Consider the following 17038-nt stretch of genomic DNA (forward strand, 5'->3'; position numbering starts at 1 on the left):
AACGCTGAACATAAAAAAATCATATTTTTTCCACAAACATGATCTTTTAGTCCCCAATTTTTTTATTTTCCCAAGGGTAACAGGAGGAATTTGACACTAAAAGTTGTCCGATTTGTCCTGAGTACGCTGATACCCCATATGTGGGAGAGAACTACTGTATGGGTACACGTCGGGGCTCGGAAGGGAAGTAGTGACTTTTTGGAATGCAGACTTTGATGGAATGGTCTGCGGTGTCATGTCACGTTTGGAGAGCCCCTGGTGTGCCTAAACTGTGGAACCCCCCCCACAAGACACCTCATTTTGGAAACTAGACCCCCCAAGAATCTTATCTAGATGTGTGGTGAGCACTTTGAACCCCCAAGTTCTTCACAGAAGTTTATAACATAGAGCCACAAAAATAAAAAAAATCATATTTTTTCCACAAAAATGATATTTTTGCCTCCAATTTTTTATTTTCCCAAGGGTAACAGGAGAAATTGGACCCTAAAAGTTGTTGTGCAATTTGTCCTAAGTAGGCTGATACCCCATATGTGGGGGTAAACCACTGTTTGGGCGCATGGCAGAGCTTGGAAGGGAAGGAGCACCGTTTGATTCTTTCAACACAGAATTGGCTGGAATTGAGATCAGATGCCATGTGGCGTTTGGAGAGCCCCTGATGTGCCTAAACAGTGGAAACCCCCCACAAGACACCTCATTTTGGAAACTAGACCCCCCAAGAATCTTATATAGATGTGTGGTGAGCACTTTGAACCCCCAAGTGCTTCACAGAAGTTTATAACGTAGAGCCACAAAAATAAAAAAATCATATTTTTTCCACAAAAATGATATTTTTGCCCCCAATTTTTTGTTTTCCCAAGGGTAACAGGAGAAATTGGACCCTAAAAGTTGTTGTGCAATTTGTCCTGAGTAGGCTGATACCCCATATGTGGGGGCATGGCAGAGCTTGGAAGGGAAGGAGCACCGTTTGATTCTTTCAATACAGAATTGGCTGGAATTGAGATCAGATGCCATGTGGCGTTTGGAGAGCCCCTGATGTGCCTAAACAGTGGAAACCCCCCAATTCTAACTCCAACCCTAACCCCAATGCACCCCTAACCTAATCTCAGCCCTAACCCTAGCCCTAACCCGAGCCCTAACCCTAACCCTAGCCCTAACCCTAGACCTAATCCAGCCCTAACTCTAACCCTAGCCCTAATCCTAACCCTAATGGGAAAATGGAAATAAATACATTTTTTTAACTTTATTATTTTCCCCTAACTAAGGGGGTGATAAAGGGTGGCTTGATTTACTATTTATGATGGGTTTTATGTTTGGCAGCTGTCACACGCTAAAAGACGCTTTTTATTATAAAAATAGTTTTTGCATCACCATATTTTGAGAGCTATAATTTTTCCGTATTTTGATCCACAGAGTCATGTGAGGTCTTAATTTTTGACGTTTTCATTGGTACCATTTTCGGGCACGTGACATTTTTTGATCGCTTTTTATTCTGATTTTTGGGATGCAGAATGAACAAAAGCCAGCATTTCATGAATTTCTTTGGGGGGGCATTTACACCGTTCCGCATTTGGTAAAATTGATAAAGCAGTTTTATTCTATGGGTCAGTATGATTACAGCGATACCTCATTTATATTTTTTCATGTTTTGGCACTTTTATACAATAAAGACAATTTTATACATAAAAAAATTATTTTTGCATAGCTTTATTCTGCGAGCTATAACTTTTATTTTTTCACTGATGATGCTGTATCATGGCTCGTTTTTTGCGGGACAGATGACGTTTTTAGTGGTACCATGTTTATTTATATAAGTCTTTTAGTTTGCGCATTATTGCACTTTTTCTTCAGCGGTATGATGATAAAGCATTGTTTTTTGCTTTTTTTAAGGGGTTCACTAAAAGGGTTAACTAGTGGGACAGTTTTATAGGGCGGGTCATTACAGATGCGGCCATACTGAATATGTGTACTTTTATTTTTTTTTTATTTACAAGAAAAAGAATTTATTAGGGAATTTTTTTAGTTATTTATTTAGGAATTTTGTAAAAAATATTTTCACACTTGTTTTTTTTTTTTAACTTTATTATATTGACCCAGTGTGGGACAATATAATAAAGTGTCAGATCTCTGATCTGACACTTTACAGCAGTGTGCCAGATCAGCGATCTGACAGGCACTACTGCAGGCATTATCAGTGCCTGCTCTCAGCAAGCACTGAGGAAGCCACCTCCCTGCAGGGAGGAGACCCTCGGAGCAGCGCGAACACACCGCGCTGCTCCAAGGGTCACAGAGAAGCACACAGGGAGCACCCACCCTGCATCATTCTTCCCTGTGCCCTTGGTACACTGTGATCATGTTTGATCACAGTGTGCAGGGGGTTAATGTGCCGGGGGCGATCCGTGACCGCCCCTGGCACATAGTGCCGGGTGTCAGCTGTGATAAACAGCAGCGCTCACCCCATGAGTGCCGCTTATCGCGGTGACGTACTATCCCGTCCCCGGTCATACGGGCCCGGGTGCTGTGGATGGGATAGTACGTCCCATGTCAGAAAGGGGTTAATGGGTAAATAATGAACGTTTTTGGATTTACCAAATGGCTGCTATGAAACAAAGAGTTTTTAAAGGAGTCTGAATACTTTCCATACCCACTATATATATATATATACAGTCATGGCCAAATGTATTGACACCCCTGCAATTCTGTCAGATAATACTGTTTCTTCTTGAAAATGAATGCAAACACAAATTCTTTGGTATTATTATCTTCATTTAATTTGTCTTAAATGAAAAAACACAAAAAGAATTGTCCTAAAGCCAAATTGGATATAATTCCACACCAAACATAACAAAGAGGGTGGACAAAAGTATTGGCACTGTTCGAAAAATCATGTGATGCTTCTCTAATTTGTGTAATTAACAGCACCTATAACTTATCTGTGGCACCTAACAGGTGTTGGCAATAACTAAATCACACTTGCAGCCAGTTGACATGGATTAAAGTTGACTCAACCTCTGTCCTGTGTCCTTGTGCGTACCACATTGAGCATGGAGAAAAGAAAGAAGACCAAAGAACTGTCTGAGGACTTGAGAAACCAAATTGTGTGGAAGCATGAGCAATCTCAAGGCTACAAGTCCATCTCCAAAGACCAGAATGTTCCTGTGTCTACCGTGTGCAGTGTCATCAAGAAGTGTAAAGCCCATGGCACTGTGGCTAACCTCCCTAGATGTGGACAGAAAAGAAAAATTGACAAGAGATTTCAACGCAAGATTGTGCGGATGTTGGATAAAGAACCTCCACTAACATCCAAACAAGTTCAAGCTGCCCTGCAGTCCGAGGGTACAACGGTGTCAACCCGTACTATCCGTCGGCGTCTGAATGAAAAGGGACTGTATGGTAGGAGACTCAGGAAGACTTCACTTCTTACCCAGAGACATAAAAAAGCCAGGCTGGAGTTTGCCAAAACTTACCTGAAAAAGCCTAAAACATTTTGGAAGAATGTTCTCTGGTCAGATGAGACAAAAGTAGAGCTTTTAGGGCAAAAGCATCAACATAGAGTTTACAGGAGAAAAAATAGGCATTCAAAGAAAAGTACACGGTCCCTACAGTCAAACATGGCGGAGGTTCCCTGATGTTTTGGGGTTGCTTTGCTGCCTCAGGCACTGGACTGCTTGGCCGTGTGCATGGCATTATGAAGTCAGAAGACTACCAACAAATTTTGCAGCATAATTTAGGGCCCAGTGTGAGAAAGCTGGGTCTACCTCAGAGGTCATGGGTCTTCCAGCAGGACAATAACCCAAAACACACTTCAAAAAGCACTAGAAAATGGTTTGAGAGAAAGCACTGGAGACTTCTAAGGTGGCCAGCAATGAGTCCAGACCTGAATCCCATAGAACACCTGTGGAGAGATCTAAAAATAGCAGTTTGGAGAAGGCACCCTTCAAATAGCAGGGACCTGGAGTAGTTTTCCAAAGAAGAATGGTCTAAAATTCCAGCAGAGCATTGTAAGAAACTCATTGATGGTTACCGGAAGCGGTTGGTCGCAGTTATTTTGGCTAAAGGTTGTGCAACCAAGTATTAGGCTGAGGGTGCCAATACTTTTGTCCGGCCCATTTTTGGAGTTTTGTGTGAAATGATCAATGTTTTGCTTTTTGCTTCATTCTCTTTTGTGTTTTTTCATTTAAGACAAATTAATTGAAGATAATAATACCAAAGAATTTGTGTTTGCAAAATCATTTTCAGGAAGAAACTGAATATTATCTGACAGAATTGCAGGGATGTCAATACTTTTGGCCATGACTGTATATATATATTGTAATGGTCAACGTGTGACTGGACACACCGCCTCCAGCAGGGCGAATTTATATGACACACGCGACCCTGGATACACCGCCTCCAGTAGGGCGAATTTAAATAATAAGACGTGCAGCCGGATACACCGCCTCCAGCAGGCGAATTTCAGAAATACATGTGAAACTGGATACACCGCCTCCAGCAGGGCGAATTTAAATAATAAGGGGAAACACCAGGGAAACAATTACAATGGAGGGCACTGCAATAGGGAACGGGGACGTGGAGACCTCATACACTCCCCTGAGTCAGTGTCTCTACACTCCTACCGATCCCTAGGACGGTTCCACACCGGGCGCCGATCAGGATACCTTTAAACCCTAGCTCGCCCTGCACCTACCCCTATCTAGTGAAATGGCCGGTGCAGAGACTAATCCCACCACTGCACTGAAACACACATAAAGGAAAGGCACAAACAGGGAAACACAACTTAGCTTTGCTCTGTTGCTCTTGCCCCCAGCAACAGAGTCCACCACCAGAATGCAGTTTCCTCCTGAATAGCTGCCACCAAGCTCTGTCAGAGTTGCAAGGAAATCCCCTCTGACTCCTTCCACACCAGGACTCTGACTGTGCTGCAAGGAACTCTCTCTAGCTTCTTTCTCCACCAAGGATGGTTGGAAATGAACACTATCACCAACACCAGTGAGAGCACATGACACACCTTTATAGTTAAGCCAGAGGAATCACACCTGTTAGTGATTCCGTGTAATAACGCTAACCACCACCGGGGGCAAACTAGAACAAAAGACACCACTGTGTAATAATCCTAATGGCCACCGGGGGCAAAACCAAACTTAAGCACACAGCTTAAGGAAAAAAAAAAGGTTACATGTGCTTTTAACTGTCATCATCCAACCTGGATCATGACATATATATATATATATATATATACATATATACACACTTATATGTTTTTGCCTAAAATCTAAAGGAAATGTATCTTCTTTAACTTTAAACTTTGTACAGTAGAGGTCATTTCCTCTTCATCTTGCTTAACTGTTCACAATAACAATAATTTTGACCAGGGGTGCCCAAACTTTTACATGCCACTGTGTTTGTAATGAGGAAAAGGCTATGATTCCTGCTGCTCATAGTTCCATTCCGGTAGCATGAATCACATGACATGGTACTTTTAGCGTTTGTGCACTCACTAGATGCAAGTGAGAGTAATGAATAGAGTTGAACGAATTTGATTGAGTGAGGGCTTATTTGGCAAGCTATAGCACTTACCGAATAAGCTGCAGAGGGAACCCGGCTACCTAAATCACTCCAACTGATCAGCTGTTTGGCTCTGCAGATGCATGTGTCGCGGCATGTGTCTGCCAACAAACAGGCTCTCCTTACATGTGTTGTGACATTGGCACAGCCGCGACACATGCAGCTGTGGCACCGATCAGCTGATCAGCCGGCGCGATCCAGGAAGCTGGGTTCCTTCTGCAGCTTATTCGGTAAGTGCTATAGCTTGAATAAGCAGGGACCCAAACAAATTTGCTCAACTCTAGTCGTAAATCCCATATGACTTTAGACACTGTGGTCGTCATGGGCTTTCAGATATATACCATAATTTCATTTGGATATTCAAAGCGATATTTTGTTTGAATTTACCAACTAAGGCAAGTGATGACTTCACAACTGAATGGTATTGTGGAGCTACAAAATGTTACATAATAATAATAGTAATAATAATAAATTAATAATGCTTCTTGTGTCTTGTGTCTTCCAGAAGATGGACGCAAGCTTAAAGGTGCTATTCAGCGCAGTACTGAGACTGGGCTTGCTGTCGAGATGCCGAGTCGAACTGTACGCCAAGCAAGCCATGAATCAATAGAGGACAGTATGAACAGCTATGGATCTGAGGGAAAGTAAGTTATCTTTTTTATCTGATTTGACAAATATTTGAAAAAAATGGGGAGTTGGGTAAATTGGAGCTAATTCCTTGTATTGTATTGTTACTGGTTCCATTAGGTTTGCAGTTGGCTGAAGGAAATAGCTAAAATCCTTAACCAGTTCTATCAGCAAAAGTTTAAGAGCTGTTTGTACTGTATGATGTTTGTAAGGCTAGTTTCACACTTGCTTTTTTTTGCAGCGCGTTTTTCCCGCAAAAAAACGCATTGAAAAAACGCATACAAAAGCATACAACTGCTGCGTTTTTTTCAAGCATTTTTATGAGCATGCATGAAAAAAACGCAGCGTTTTTATGCATTTGTATGCGTTTTTAGTGCGTTTTTACCGCGTTTGTGTTTTTTTCCAACATTAGGTGGCCCCTCACACTAACCCAAACCATGACTTTACTAACCCTAACCCTGACCCTAACCCTAACCCTAACCCTGACCCTGACCCTGACCCTAACCCTAACCCTTAACCAAACCATACCCTGATACTAACCTTAACCCTAACCCTGACCCTAACCCTGACCCTAACCCTAACCCTGACCCTGACCCTAACCCTAACCCTGACCCTAACCCTAACCCTTAACCAAACCATACCCTGATCCTAACCCTAACCCTAACCCTAACCCTAACCCTGACCCTAACCCTAACCCTTAACCAAACCATACCCTGATCCTGACCCTGACCCTAACCCTAACCCTAACCCTAAACCCCCTTAACTAACCCTAACTCTAACCCAAACCCCTAAATTCCATTGTCTAAACTAATGGTAAAAAAAAAAACGCATGTGCAAAAAAACGCATACATAAGCATGCCAATGCGCACATATGCTCACCATAGACTTATAATGGGTGTCTTGCTGTAAAAAAACGCATTGCGCGCGCATGCGTTTTTTTGAGGCAAGTCGGACGCTCAAAAAATGCAACAGGTTGCATTTTGTGCGCCCGAGCGCATACCGCAAAAAAACGCATGCGCGGTAAAACGCGTACAAACGCATGTGTATGCGCACATAAGCGCATCCCATGCAAAGTATAGGGAAAAAAAACGCATGCGCTATTTAGCGCTAAAATACCGCGAAAAAAAAACGCAAATGTGAAACCAGCCTTACTCAGCTCCAACAGCTATATCTGCCAGACAAATCAGACTTCGTGTAATTTCAATGAAGTGACCAAATTTCTGAATTTTGTTAATTATGATAAACATGGGAGGGAAATAGGGTTGATTTTATTAAGATAAGCATTTCATATGCAGATCTTAATCTAAAATGTGCTGGAGTATTATGTCAATTATTTTTTAAGACGTGCAATTCTGTTAATCATTTCTGAATATCTCTGGCTGTCAGTTTATCAAAAAGTAAAATCTACCGTACTTTACATCAGCCATAGGAGAGTGGAGATTTGAGGTATAATTAAGACAATTTCTAGTATAAATAATAGCAGGCTTGTTAGGTTTTGGATGCCCAATCCCTTCTGCTAAGCCCCGCTCACTTTCTAAAAAGTATTTAAAGACTAAGAAAATTGAAAATGAAAAAAAAAAAAAACAAATTCTGGTCCAAATTAGTAGTTTGACAAAATTTGTGACTTTTCTACCAAAATTCTGACTCACGGGCCTTAATAAATCCTCTCCATGGTTGAGATGCAGCCTAGAGGTGGGTGGATCTCCAACCGCTGATTTATATTACCTACTAAAGGTTCTTACAGTTGATTCCTCAGTACCATGACACCTCTAGCCCTCTGTACGGACTAGAGAAAAATGTCTGCCATCATATAAATACAGTGCCTTAACAGGGCACAGGCTATGAGAGGCAAACCATCATCTGATTCATACTTCCCGTGGTTCAAGCAGCATGAATCGGAGTCAAAGTTCCCCGTTGCAATACCTAAAACAACACATAGACAGGCCGGGTAAGAACACAGATGTCTTTCTATTCTTGGACATTCCCTTTAACTTTATTTACATTGTCTAAATTCTGGACATTAACCTCTAGATAAAGATTCTCATACAAGATTTACCAGGTCAATCCTGTAGAAGTAGATATAGTGGTCTGTGTCTTTACCTCTGAGATGAAGTTTACAAGCCCATTGTTACACCCGTCTAGCATGCAGACGATAAGACTAGCTGGTGTATATATCGTTTTGTGAAAATACACGTTTGTTTGTTTTTTAACAAGTGGAGTATACTTATTTATTAGTTTACTATCTACTTTACAGAAAGTTCAATAAAATTGACTTGAAGCAGAAATAAGTTGTTGCATTGTTCAAGGAGCTAAGTGACATAAAATACCCTCTCAGTGAGCTGATCTGTGGTATTAAGGAAAATGAAAAAGATGTCTTATAAAGGGAAAACGTAACACTTTCCTACAATTTCACAGTACTTACATCTTTTCAATATTGCATGAAAGCATATTTTCTAGATAGATTTACATTAAAGAGCAATTCCACCTGCTCAGCATATAAATAATATTAGCACCCTCTATACTTCCTTGTTTAACGGGTTGTTCCCCAAAAACCTTGCTGATCGCTGGGGGATCCGAGATTGAGGCTTTAGAATACCAAGAATGGGACTTTGCAGCCCAATCCTGAGTGGAGCTGAGATATGCATGCACTGCCTCCGCTCCATTCATCATCTATGGGACTAGCAGAACGCTGCACTAGGCAGTCTTCTAGATAATAAATGGAGTGGAGGATGCGCATGTACACCTCTACTCCATTCAGGTTGGGCCATCAGACTCATGTTATTGGGGTTTATATTCCAGATTTTTGGGATTGCTAGGGATCCCAGTGGTTGTATCTCTAGTGGTCAGCAAGATATCCCACATCCCATGGATAGTGAATAATTTTTTGTTAATATCCCTTTTAAGGGAACCTGTCACTTCGTTTTGCCGCTATAAGATGCGGCCACTGCCTTTCAGGGCTTATCTACAGCATTCTATAATGCTGTAGATAAGCCCCTGGCCTGACCTGAAAGATAAGAAAAACAAGTTTTATTATACTCACCTGGGGGCGGTCTGGTCCGATGGGTGTCGCAGGTCTTCACTGTGTTGTATTCTTCTTTCATTCCTCCTGAAACAGATTATTAGACTGGGGCCACGGTCACACATTCAGTGTTTGATCAGAATTTTACCTCAGTATTTGTAAATCAAAACCAGGAGTGTAGCAATCAGAGGTAAAGTATAATAGAGACATGTCACCACTTCTGTATTTATCACCTACTCCTGGTTTTGGCTTACAAACACTGAGGTATAATACTGACCAAATACTGAATGTGTGAACGTGTCTTGGGTTTCACCATTTCCCTTGTGATTGATGTGTCCTCCTGCACAGTCCTACAGTTGTGGGAGGAACGGCCCCCGTCGAGTGCCCGGGCCGGATCCAATGGAGCCGTCATCTAGGTTCTGGGGGAAACTATTTCCGGTGGACAGAGTTCAGAGATGGACCGATGTGACAGACAGCTGGGCTGGGGGAGGAACCAGTATAAAGGGGGAGGGGAATTCCCGGGACGATGAGTCAGCAGACCGGGACAGAGGCAGCAGGAGACCTTGGAACCGACTGAAAGCTAGAGCGACTTACCAGTGCCAGGGAAGACGCTCACTGAGGACTCAAGAGGGACGGCGCCAAGACGAACATCTGAGACTTGCTGCCCCGCTTCAGCCCGCGGTCACTGCGGCCCCAGTCCAACCCGTGGCCGCTGCCGCCTCACCTCAGCCCGCGACTGCGGCCTACCCGCGGTCGCCAGCGGCTGCTGCTGTCTCGCTCCAGCCCGTGGCTGCGGCCTGTTCCTTGCCACCTGCAGCCGCCCTGCTCTCACCAGTGGCCGTGGCAAGTACAGCGCCGTCGGCGGCCACCACTATCCCGCTCCGGTCCACGGCAGGGGCCGAGCCTCTGCTTGCTGTGGATTCCCCGCCGCAGCCGTTAGCTGTGCAGGTGGCCTGCCCTCCACCACCCCACGTCGTTGCCGCTCACCCCAGTCCGGGGGCTGCAGCCCATCCGTCTAAGGACTCTACCGGGGCCTGTGAGGCTCCAGTGTCATCAGAGCGCCGAAGCGCGGAAAGACTTTGTCAACGCTTCAGCAACTGGGCCCAGCAACTGCTATGCCGAAAGACCACCATCCCGACTGGCGAGGGACGTCTGGACGGCTAAGTTGACTACATAATTAAGGACCCGTAGTCGGCCATACCGCAGCCCTATAGTGAATGGCTATTGCCGGATGTAGTCATGTTCTACCCCGTTTGTGTTTGCTTGTAAAGAGCCCCTGCGAGGGCAACCCTTGCTACCCCTTTTGTTGATCAGGCCGTGACGGAGGAAAGTTCCCTCTAGTCCTATAAACGTTATTATAGAAAGCACCAAACCGTCTCGCGACTCGTCACTGCATCCTGTGTACCTGCAAGCACCACATTTGGCGCAGTCGGCAGGATGCAGTCTCCGAGTGCAGACGGCGGTGCGCCTGATCAGAGTGGGGCCGCGGGCGCTGCTGATGATGGGGCCCCCCGCTCCAGCATCTCCCTGGGGGCTATGCTAAGTAACTTGCTCCGGTTTTCTGGCTCCGATACGCTGTTGTGGAGCTGGACAGAACATATGCGGGGCCTATTCTGCATGCGGGGCCTATTCTGCATGCACGCCATGACCCCCGATTTAGAGGCTGAGGTGGCCCTTATGGCGCTAGATGGGGAAGCCCGCAAGTCAGTAATGTTGAGACCCCCAGGACGTCGCAACACCTTCGCCAGGGTCCTGCAGATCCTGGAAGAAACCCACGGGGATCCAACAGACGTGGGGGAGTTGAGAACCCGGTTGTTCAGTCGGATGCAGGGGGAGGGGGAGACCATCACCCATTATATGAACGCCCTCCAGGAGCTATACACCACCATAGAAAGGAAGGACGGAATAGGGGTAGGGACCATCGACATTACCCTGCGTGACCTGCTAGTGACTGGACTCCGGGACCTGCTAATCAAGCAGGCATTGCGGGAACAGGTCCGAGTGAACCCACGTATAGCCTTCTCCGAAGTGGGGAGTCAGGCCCGGGTACGAGAGCAAGAGCAGGGAATGACGGCTCCTGTGGGGAAGGCCCGGAGCATGGAGTCTTCCGTAAGCATTGTCGAAGAACCTCAATGGATGGAGGAAATGAGACAAGAACTGAAGAGTATCCGGGGCGAGCTGGCTGAAGTGAAGAAGAGAGCGGAGCCCGCGCCCGGCCGACCTGGCTACAATCCCGGGCCCTGGGGGCCTCGCAATACCCCGGGTGGCCGAGCCTCACCGCCCCAGTGTTATGAGTGTGAAGAACTGGGCCACTTCGCACGGGAGTGTCCGCAGTGTGGGAAATACCCACCCCGGCGGATATTAAACTATAGGGCTCCAGGCATGGGGGACGCCGCTCGGAGCCGGAAGCCACAACAAGGGGTGGTGGAAGTCCCGAAGAACTGGTCGCTAGGTGCCCAATAGTATGGTCCGAAGTCGAGGGTCGTGCTGTGCGGTGTCTAGTGGATATGGGGTCGCAGGTAACGACCATGCCGGCAGCTTACTTCCGGCAGCATTTTCTGGAAGCGGCAAGGCCCCAGTGGGGGCCCATGATATGACTAGTGACCGCAAACCAACTGCCGGTACCTGTCGCCGGAGTGGTGTGGCTTCAGTTGACATTGTGTGATAAATCCCTCGGCCACCGGGGATTGGTCCTAACCCAAAGAGAGACTAACGACCGTCATCCGATCATCCTGGGCATGAACGTACTGCGGGAGTTCGGCAATCTACTCCTCAATGATTCCACGCATGAGACCCTAAGTCAGTGGGGTTCTCGCATGGCCCAGGGGCATGTCTTCCAGCGGTTGGTGTGGGAGGCGTGAGTGCTCCAGGAGTATCAGGAGGGTGAGGCGCTGGGCAAGGTCATCGCATCGGCGGGCCCCCAGCTCGTGCTTCCTCCAGAGCAGACGGTGCTGACTCTGCTGATTCGCGCCCTGATGCCACTGGAGGGCGTGGAGGTGCAGGTGGAACCATGTAACTCGGAGCGCCTGCACCCTGGCATCCTGGTGGCCTGCTCCCTGGCCACAGTGCGGGAAGGGACCGTCTTGGTGCGTTGTGTCAACCTGGAAGATCAAGATATCGCCCTGAAGCCCCGGGCCGAAATGGCCAACCTAGTAAGGCCATTGGAGGAGATGCTGCCGGACCCAGTTGAGGGTGCAACCCGAAGATCCCTGGGCAGTAACGGTACAAACCCAACAGACTGCCGCATACTCAGCCCAAGAGAAAGGTCGAGCCATCCTGGAGAGAATGCGGGCCAAACTTTCCGGCCTAGTGCCAGCCCAGCTTCTCCAGGTAGAGACACTCCTTGGACAATTTTACAGTGTCTTCACCAGCCACGAGGACGACTTTGGATGTACCACGGCCATCACGCACGGGATCCCCGTGGCAGGAGCGGCCCCCATCCGGGAGCGATATCGGCAAATACCACCGCAGCTTTACCAGGAAGTGAAAACTCTATTAGCCCAAATGCTCCGGAAGGGGGTCATCCGAGAAAGCCAGAGCCCTTGGGCGGCCCCTATTTTCCTGGTTCGGAAAAAAGATGGCACTCTGTGTTTTTGCATGGATAATCGAAAGTTGAACACCTGCACCATCAAGGATTCGTATCCACTGCCCCACATAGAAGAGTCTCTGTCCTCCTTGGGGAACGCAACGTACTTTTCAACTCTACTTTAGACCTGGCCAGTGGGTACTGGCAGGTGCCGATGTCGGAGGAAGACAGAGCCAAGATGGCATTTATCCTTCCCATGGGACTGTTCAAGTTCAATCAGATGCCGTTTGGGCTGGTCAATGCCCCAGGAACCTTTCAGCGGTTGATGGAGCGGTGTCTAGGAGACATCAACTTTGAAGCCACGTTGATATACCTGGACGATATTATCATCTATTCCGCCATGTTTGAGGACCACCTGAGGCGGTTGGGGCAGGTGCTCTGACGGCTGCAGAAGTACGGGTTAAAGGTAAAGCCCCAGAAATGCCACCTGTTCCACACCCAGATCGAATGCCTGGGGCATACCGTCTCAGCGGAGGGTGTCCGACCATCCCTGGAAAAGGTCGCTGCCGTCCAGGGGTGGCCTACCCCCAAGACGGTGAAAGACGTGCAGGTCTTCTTGGGGTTGGCCGGCTACTACCGTCGGTTAGTAAAGAATTTTGCACGCCGAGCCCGAGGCCTGCAGGACCTGCTGAAGGGGGCTCCCGCCAGGGCGAATGGACGGAAGGTCCTGTGGCAGCAACCGCAGGAAGATGTGTTTTGAGATCTCAAAGCTGCCCTCTCGGACGCCCCGGTATTGGCATATGTGGATTTCTCTCAACCGTTCATCCTGCATACCGACAGGAGCCTCCAGGGACTAGGAGCTGTGTTGTCACAGGTTCAGCACGGCTGGGAGAAAGTGATCGCCTACGGTAGCCGGTCGCTGCACGACTCCGAACGCAACCCGGGCTATTACAGCTCCTTTAAGCTCGAGCTCCTCGCGGTAGTGTGGGCAATCACGAAGCGATTCGCAGAATACCTGGCGGGCTCCGAAGTATTAGTGCGGACCGATAACCCATTAGCCCATTTGGAGAATGCCAAACTGGGGGCCCTAGAGCAGCGGTGGGTGGCTCGGATGGCCAAATTCAATTATAAGATCATCTATAAACGGGGAGCTGAAAACGTGCACGCCGACGCAATCTCCAGAATCCGACACACCACCTCAGGGAGAAATCGAGACAACGAATTAGAAGCAGAAGAGACGCCGTTCGCCCTCACCACCGCCGCGCTTAGTCAACACGCAAGAAGCGCCTCATTTGGGACTCCTAGGAGGAATACTGGAATAACCCAGCGACAAATGGATTCAGCAGCAACAGGAAGATACAGAAGTTGGACTCCTGCGCCGATGGGTGGCCACCGGTAAATTGCCCACGGGCTCACAGAAACAAACTTTGACCCAAGATATGTTGCTGATGTTGCGCCAGTGGGAAAAGCTAATCATGAAAAAGGGACTTTTATATCGAAAAGCCATGTCACGAACCACGTCAGTTACGATATGGCAGGTGATTGTGCCTGGAGCCCATCTCAACCAACTGGCCCGGGAAGCCCATGAGAAGGGGGCCCATTTTGGTGCTCAAAAGACTTTACAATGGTTGCAGCAGATAGTGTACCACCCACGCTTGCACGCTGCTGTAGAAGAAGTTTGCCGAACCTGCCACCCGTGCGAGCTCGCTAAACCCCCCGCGCAACGAGCCCCGGTGCAGACTATTGTAACATCAGCCCCTCTGGAGCTTCTTACAATTGACTATCTGACCATAGGTCCTGTCTATCAGGGGTATGAACATTGTCTCGTTACGGTGGACCATTTCACCAAGTTCGCTGCTGTCACCCCCACCAGAGACCAAACAGCGGAGTCGGCCGCCTATGCGATTTGTAAAAACTTTATCCAAGTGTACAGCTGTCCGCAACGAATACATTTGGACCAGGGAGCATGCTTACAGGTAAAAATTAATGGAAGAGCTACATCTTTACGGTATTGATAAATCTCGGACTACGCCGTACCACCCGCAGGGAAACGGAGCCTGCGAACGATACAATTGTACACTAATCCAAATGCTGCGCACCCTGGAGAGCGACCGCAAGACCCGCTGGCCTGAATATGTCCCTGAGTTGGTGTGGGTATATAACAATCGGGTGCATCGAGTGACTGGGTGCACCCCCTACTCATTGCTGTTCGGACGGAAAGGCAAGGGGATTACAGAAGTGGAATTGAACCCGGAGAAACCCCAACCCTGGACCGGGGTATCCTCGTGGGTCCGAAACCACCGGCACCAGCTGCAGACCCTCCACCGAATCGTCCATACAAAGCTCCAGGATCTAGAACACCCGGGGGGAGCACTGCCCCCACCCATTGACTTTCAGACTGGGGATCGGGTACTCGTGCTTGATCAATGTCCCCAAAACAAGTTAGAACGACGGTGGGAGGTGAACTTGTACCGAGTGTTGTGCCGGATAAGCCCCGACGGGCCTGTGTATGAAATACAATCTGATGAAAACAACACGCCTCTCACTCAGGTTGTGCACCGTAACATGTTACGGCCTTGTACGTCTACTTGATCTCCCATGGCTCGAACCGACCACTCAGGTCCCCGACCCCCTGCCCACGGTCTGGGACCTGGATGACGAAGACTTCCCCATTCCATCTGCGGGTCACCCCAGTAGTGGCACTATGGCAGATCCAGGAATCTCACCAGAACCAACTATTCGACCACCCTCCACCACTCCAGAAGACTCCACTACACCCGAGCTTCGACACTCCGAGCGGTCAACAGCTGGCAAACCCCCTGAACATTACAAACAGGACCAGTTCATATGGCGACAAGGACTGTCATCCCAAGAAACTAACCCGAGTCTACGGAAACCCTCGCCAGAGGACTAGCAAGCATACAGGGCGGGGGAGTGTGGGAGGAACGGCCCCGTCGAGTGTCCGGGATGGAACCAAGGGAGCCGTCATCTAGGTTCCAGGGGAAACTATTTCCGGGGGGACAGAGTTCGGGGACAGACCGTTGTGACAGACAGCTGGGCTGGGGGAGGGACCAGTATAAAGGGGGCAGGGAATTCCCGGGACGATGAGTCAGCATATCAGGACAGAGGCAGCAGGAGACCTTGGAACCGACTGAAAGCTAGAGCGAGCGACGACCAGTGCCAGGGAAGACGCTCACTGAGGACTCCAGGAGGACCGTGCCAAGACGAACATCCGAGACTTGCTGCCCCGCTTCAGCCCGTGGTCACTGCGGCCCCAGTTCAGCCCGCGGCCGCTGCCTCCTCACCTCAGCCCGCAGTTGTGGCCTACCCACGGTCGCCAGCGGCTGCTGCCGTCTCGCTCCAGCCCGCGGATGTGGCCTGTTCCCAGCCACCCACAGCCACCCTGCTCTCACCAGTGGCCACGGCAAGTACAGCGCCGTCGGCGGCCACCACTGTCCCGCTCTGGTCCGTGGCTGGGGCCGAGCCTCTGCTTGCTGCGGATTCCCCGCCGCAGCCGTTAGCTGCGCAGGTGGCCTGCCCTCCACCACCCCACATCCCTGCCGCTTACCCCAGTCCGGGGGCTGCGGCCCATCTGTCCAAGGACTCCGCCGGGGCCTGTGAGGCTACAGTGTCATCAGAGCGCTGGAGCGCGCAAAGACTTTGTCAACGCTTCAGCAACTGGGCCCAGCGACTGCTACGCCGAAAGACCACCATCCCGACCGGCGAGGCACGTCTGGATGGCTAATTTGACTATATAATTAAGGACCCGTAGTCTGCTATACAGCGGCCCTATAGTGACCGGCTATTGCCGGAAGTAGTCGTGTTCTACCCCGCTTGTGTTTGCTTGTAAAGAGCCCCTGCAAGGGCAACCCTTGTTACCCCTTTTGTTGATCAGGCCGTGACGGAGGAAAGTTCCCTCTAGTCCTATAAACGTTATTATAGAAAGCACCAAACCGTCTCGCCACTCGTCACTGCATCCTGCGTACCTGCAAGCACCACACAGTCTTCAATCAACGCAGACAGTAGAAGACTGTGAATAGACACAACCTATTAGCAAGGGGAATGGTGAATGGTGAATTGTCAGTTTTTTCATACATTTTCATGAGGAATAACAGAGGAACACCAAAGTTTTATAAAAATAGTGCCATAGAATTATTTTATTTAAAATGCAAGTACCTGCAAAAACAAACAGGACAGAACACTGAAATATCATTTGGAAGCGTCTTTAACTTGGAGAGCGCCATTTGTTTTTATATGTGTAGAACTTAAATAGTAATTGCTAAATGCACCACAGCATTTCCAAT

The 17038-nt window shown here is 48.3% G+C and overlaps 1 protein-coding gene across 2 annotated transcripts in view; it reads left to right on the plus strand.

Annotated features, from left to right (window-relative positions):
• Positions 1–17038, plus strand: part of RIMS4 (regulating synaptic membrane exocytosis 4) — a 308912-nt gene that overhangs the window by 175874 nt on the left and 116000 nt on the right. For both annotated transcript variants that reach the window (XM_073572396.1, XM_073572397.1), the window contains exon 2: positions 6068–6206. In XM_073572396.1, coding sequence (XP_073428497.1) covers positions 6068–6206 — 139 coding nt within the window. The remainder of the gene's footprint in view (positions 1–6067; positions 6207–17038) is intronic.

Source organism: Dendrobates tinctorius, unplaced genomic scaffold (assembly GCF_039654945.1).
Source record: "Dendrobates tinctorius isolate UK_male_01 unplaced genomic scaffold, ASM3965494v1 ptg000032l, whole genome shotgun sequence".
Classification (NCBI taxonomy): domain Eukaryota; kingdom Metazoa; phylum Chordata; class Amphibia; order Anura; family Dendrobatidae; genus Dendrobates; species Dendrobates tinctorius.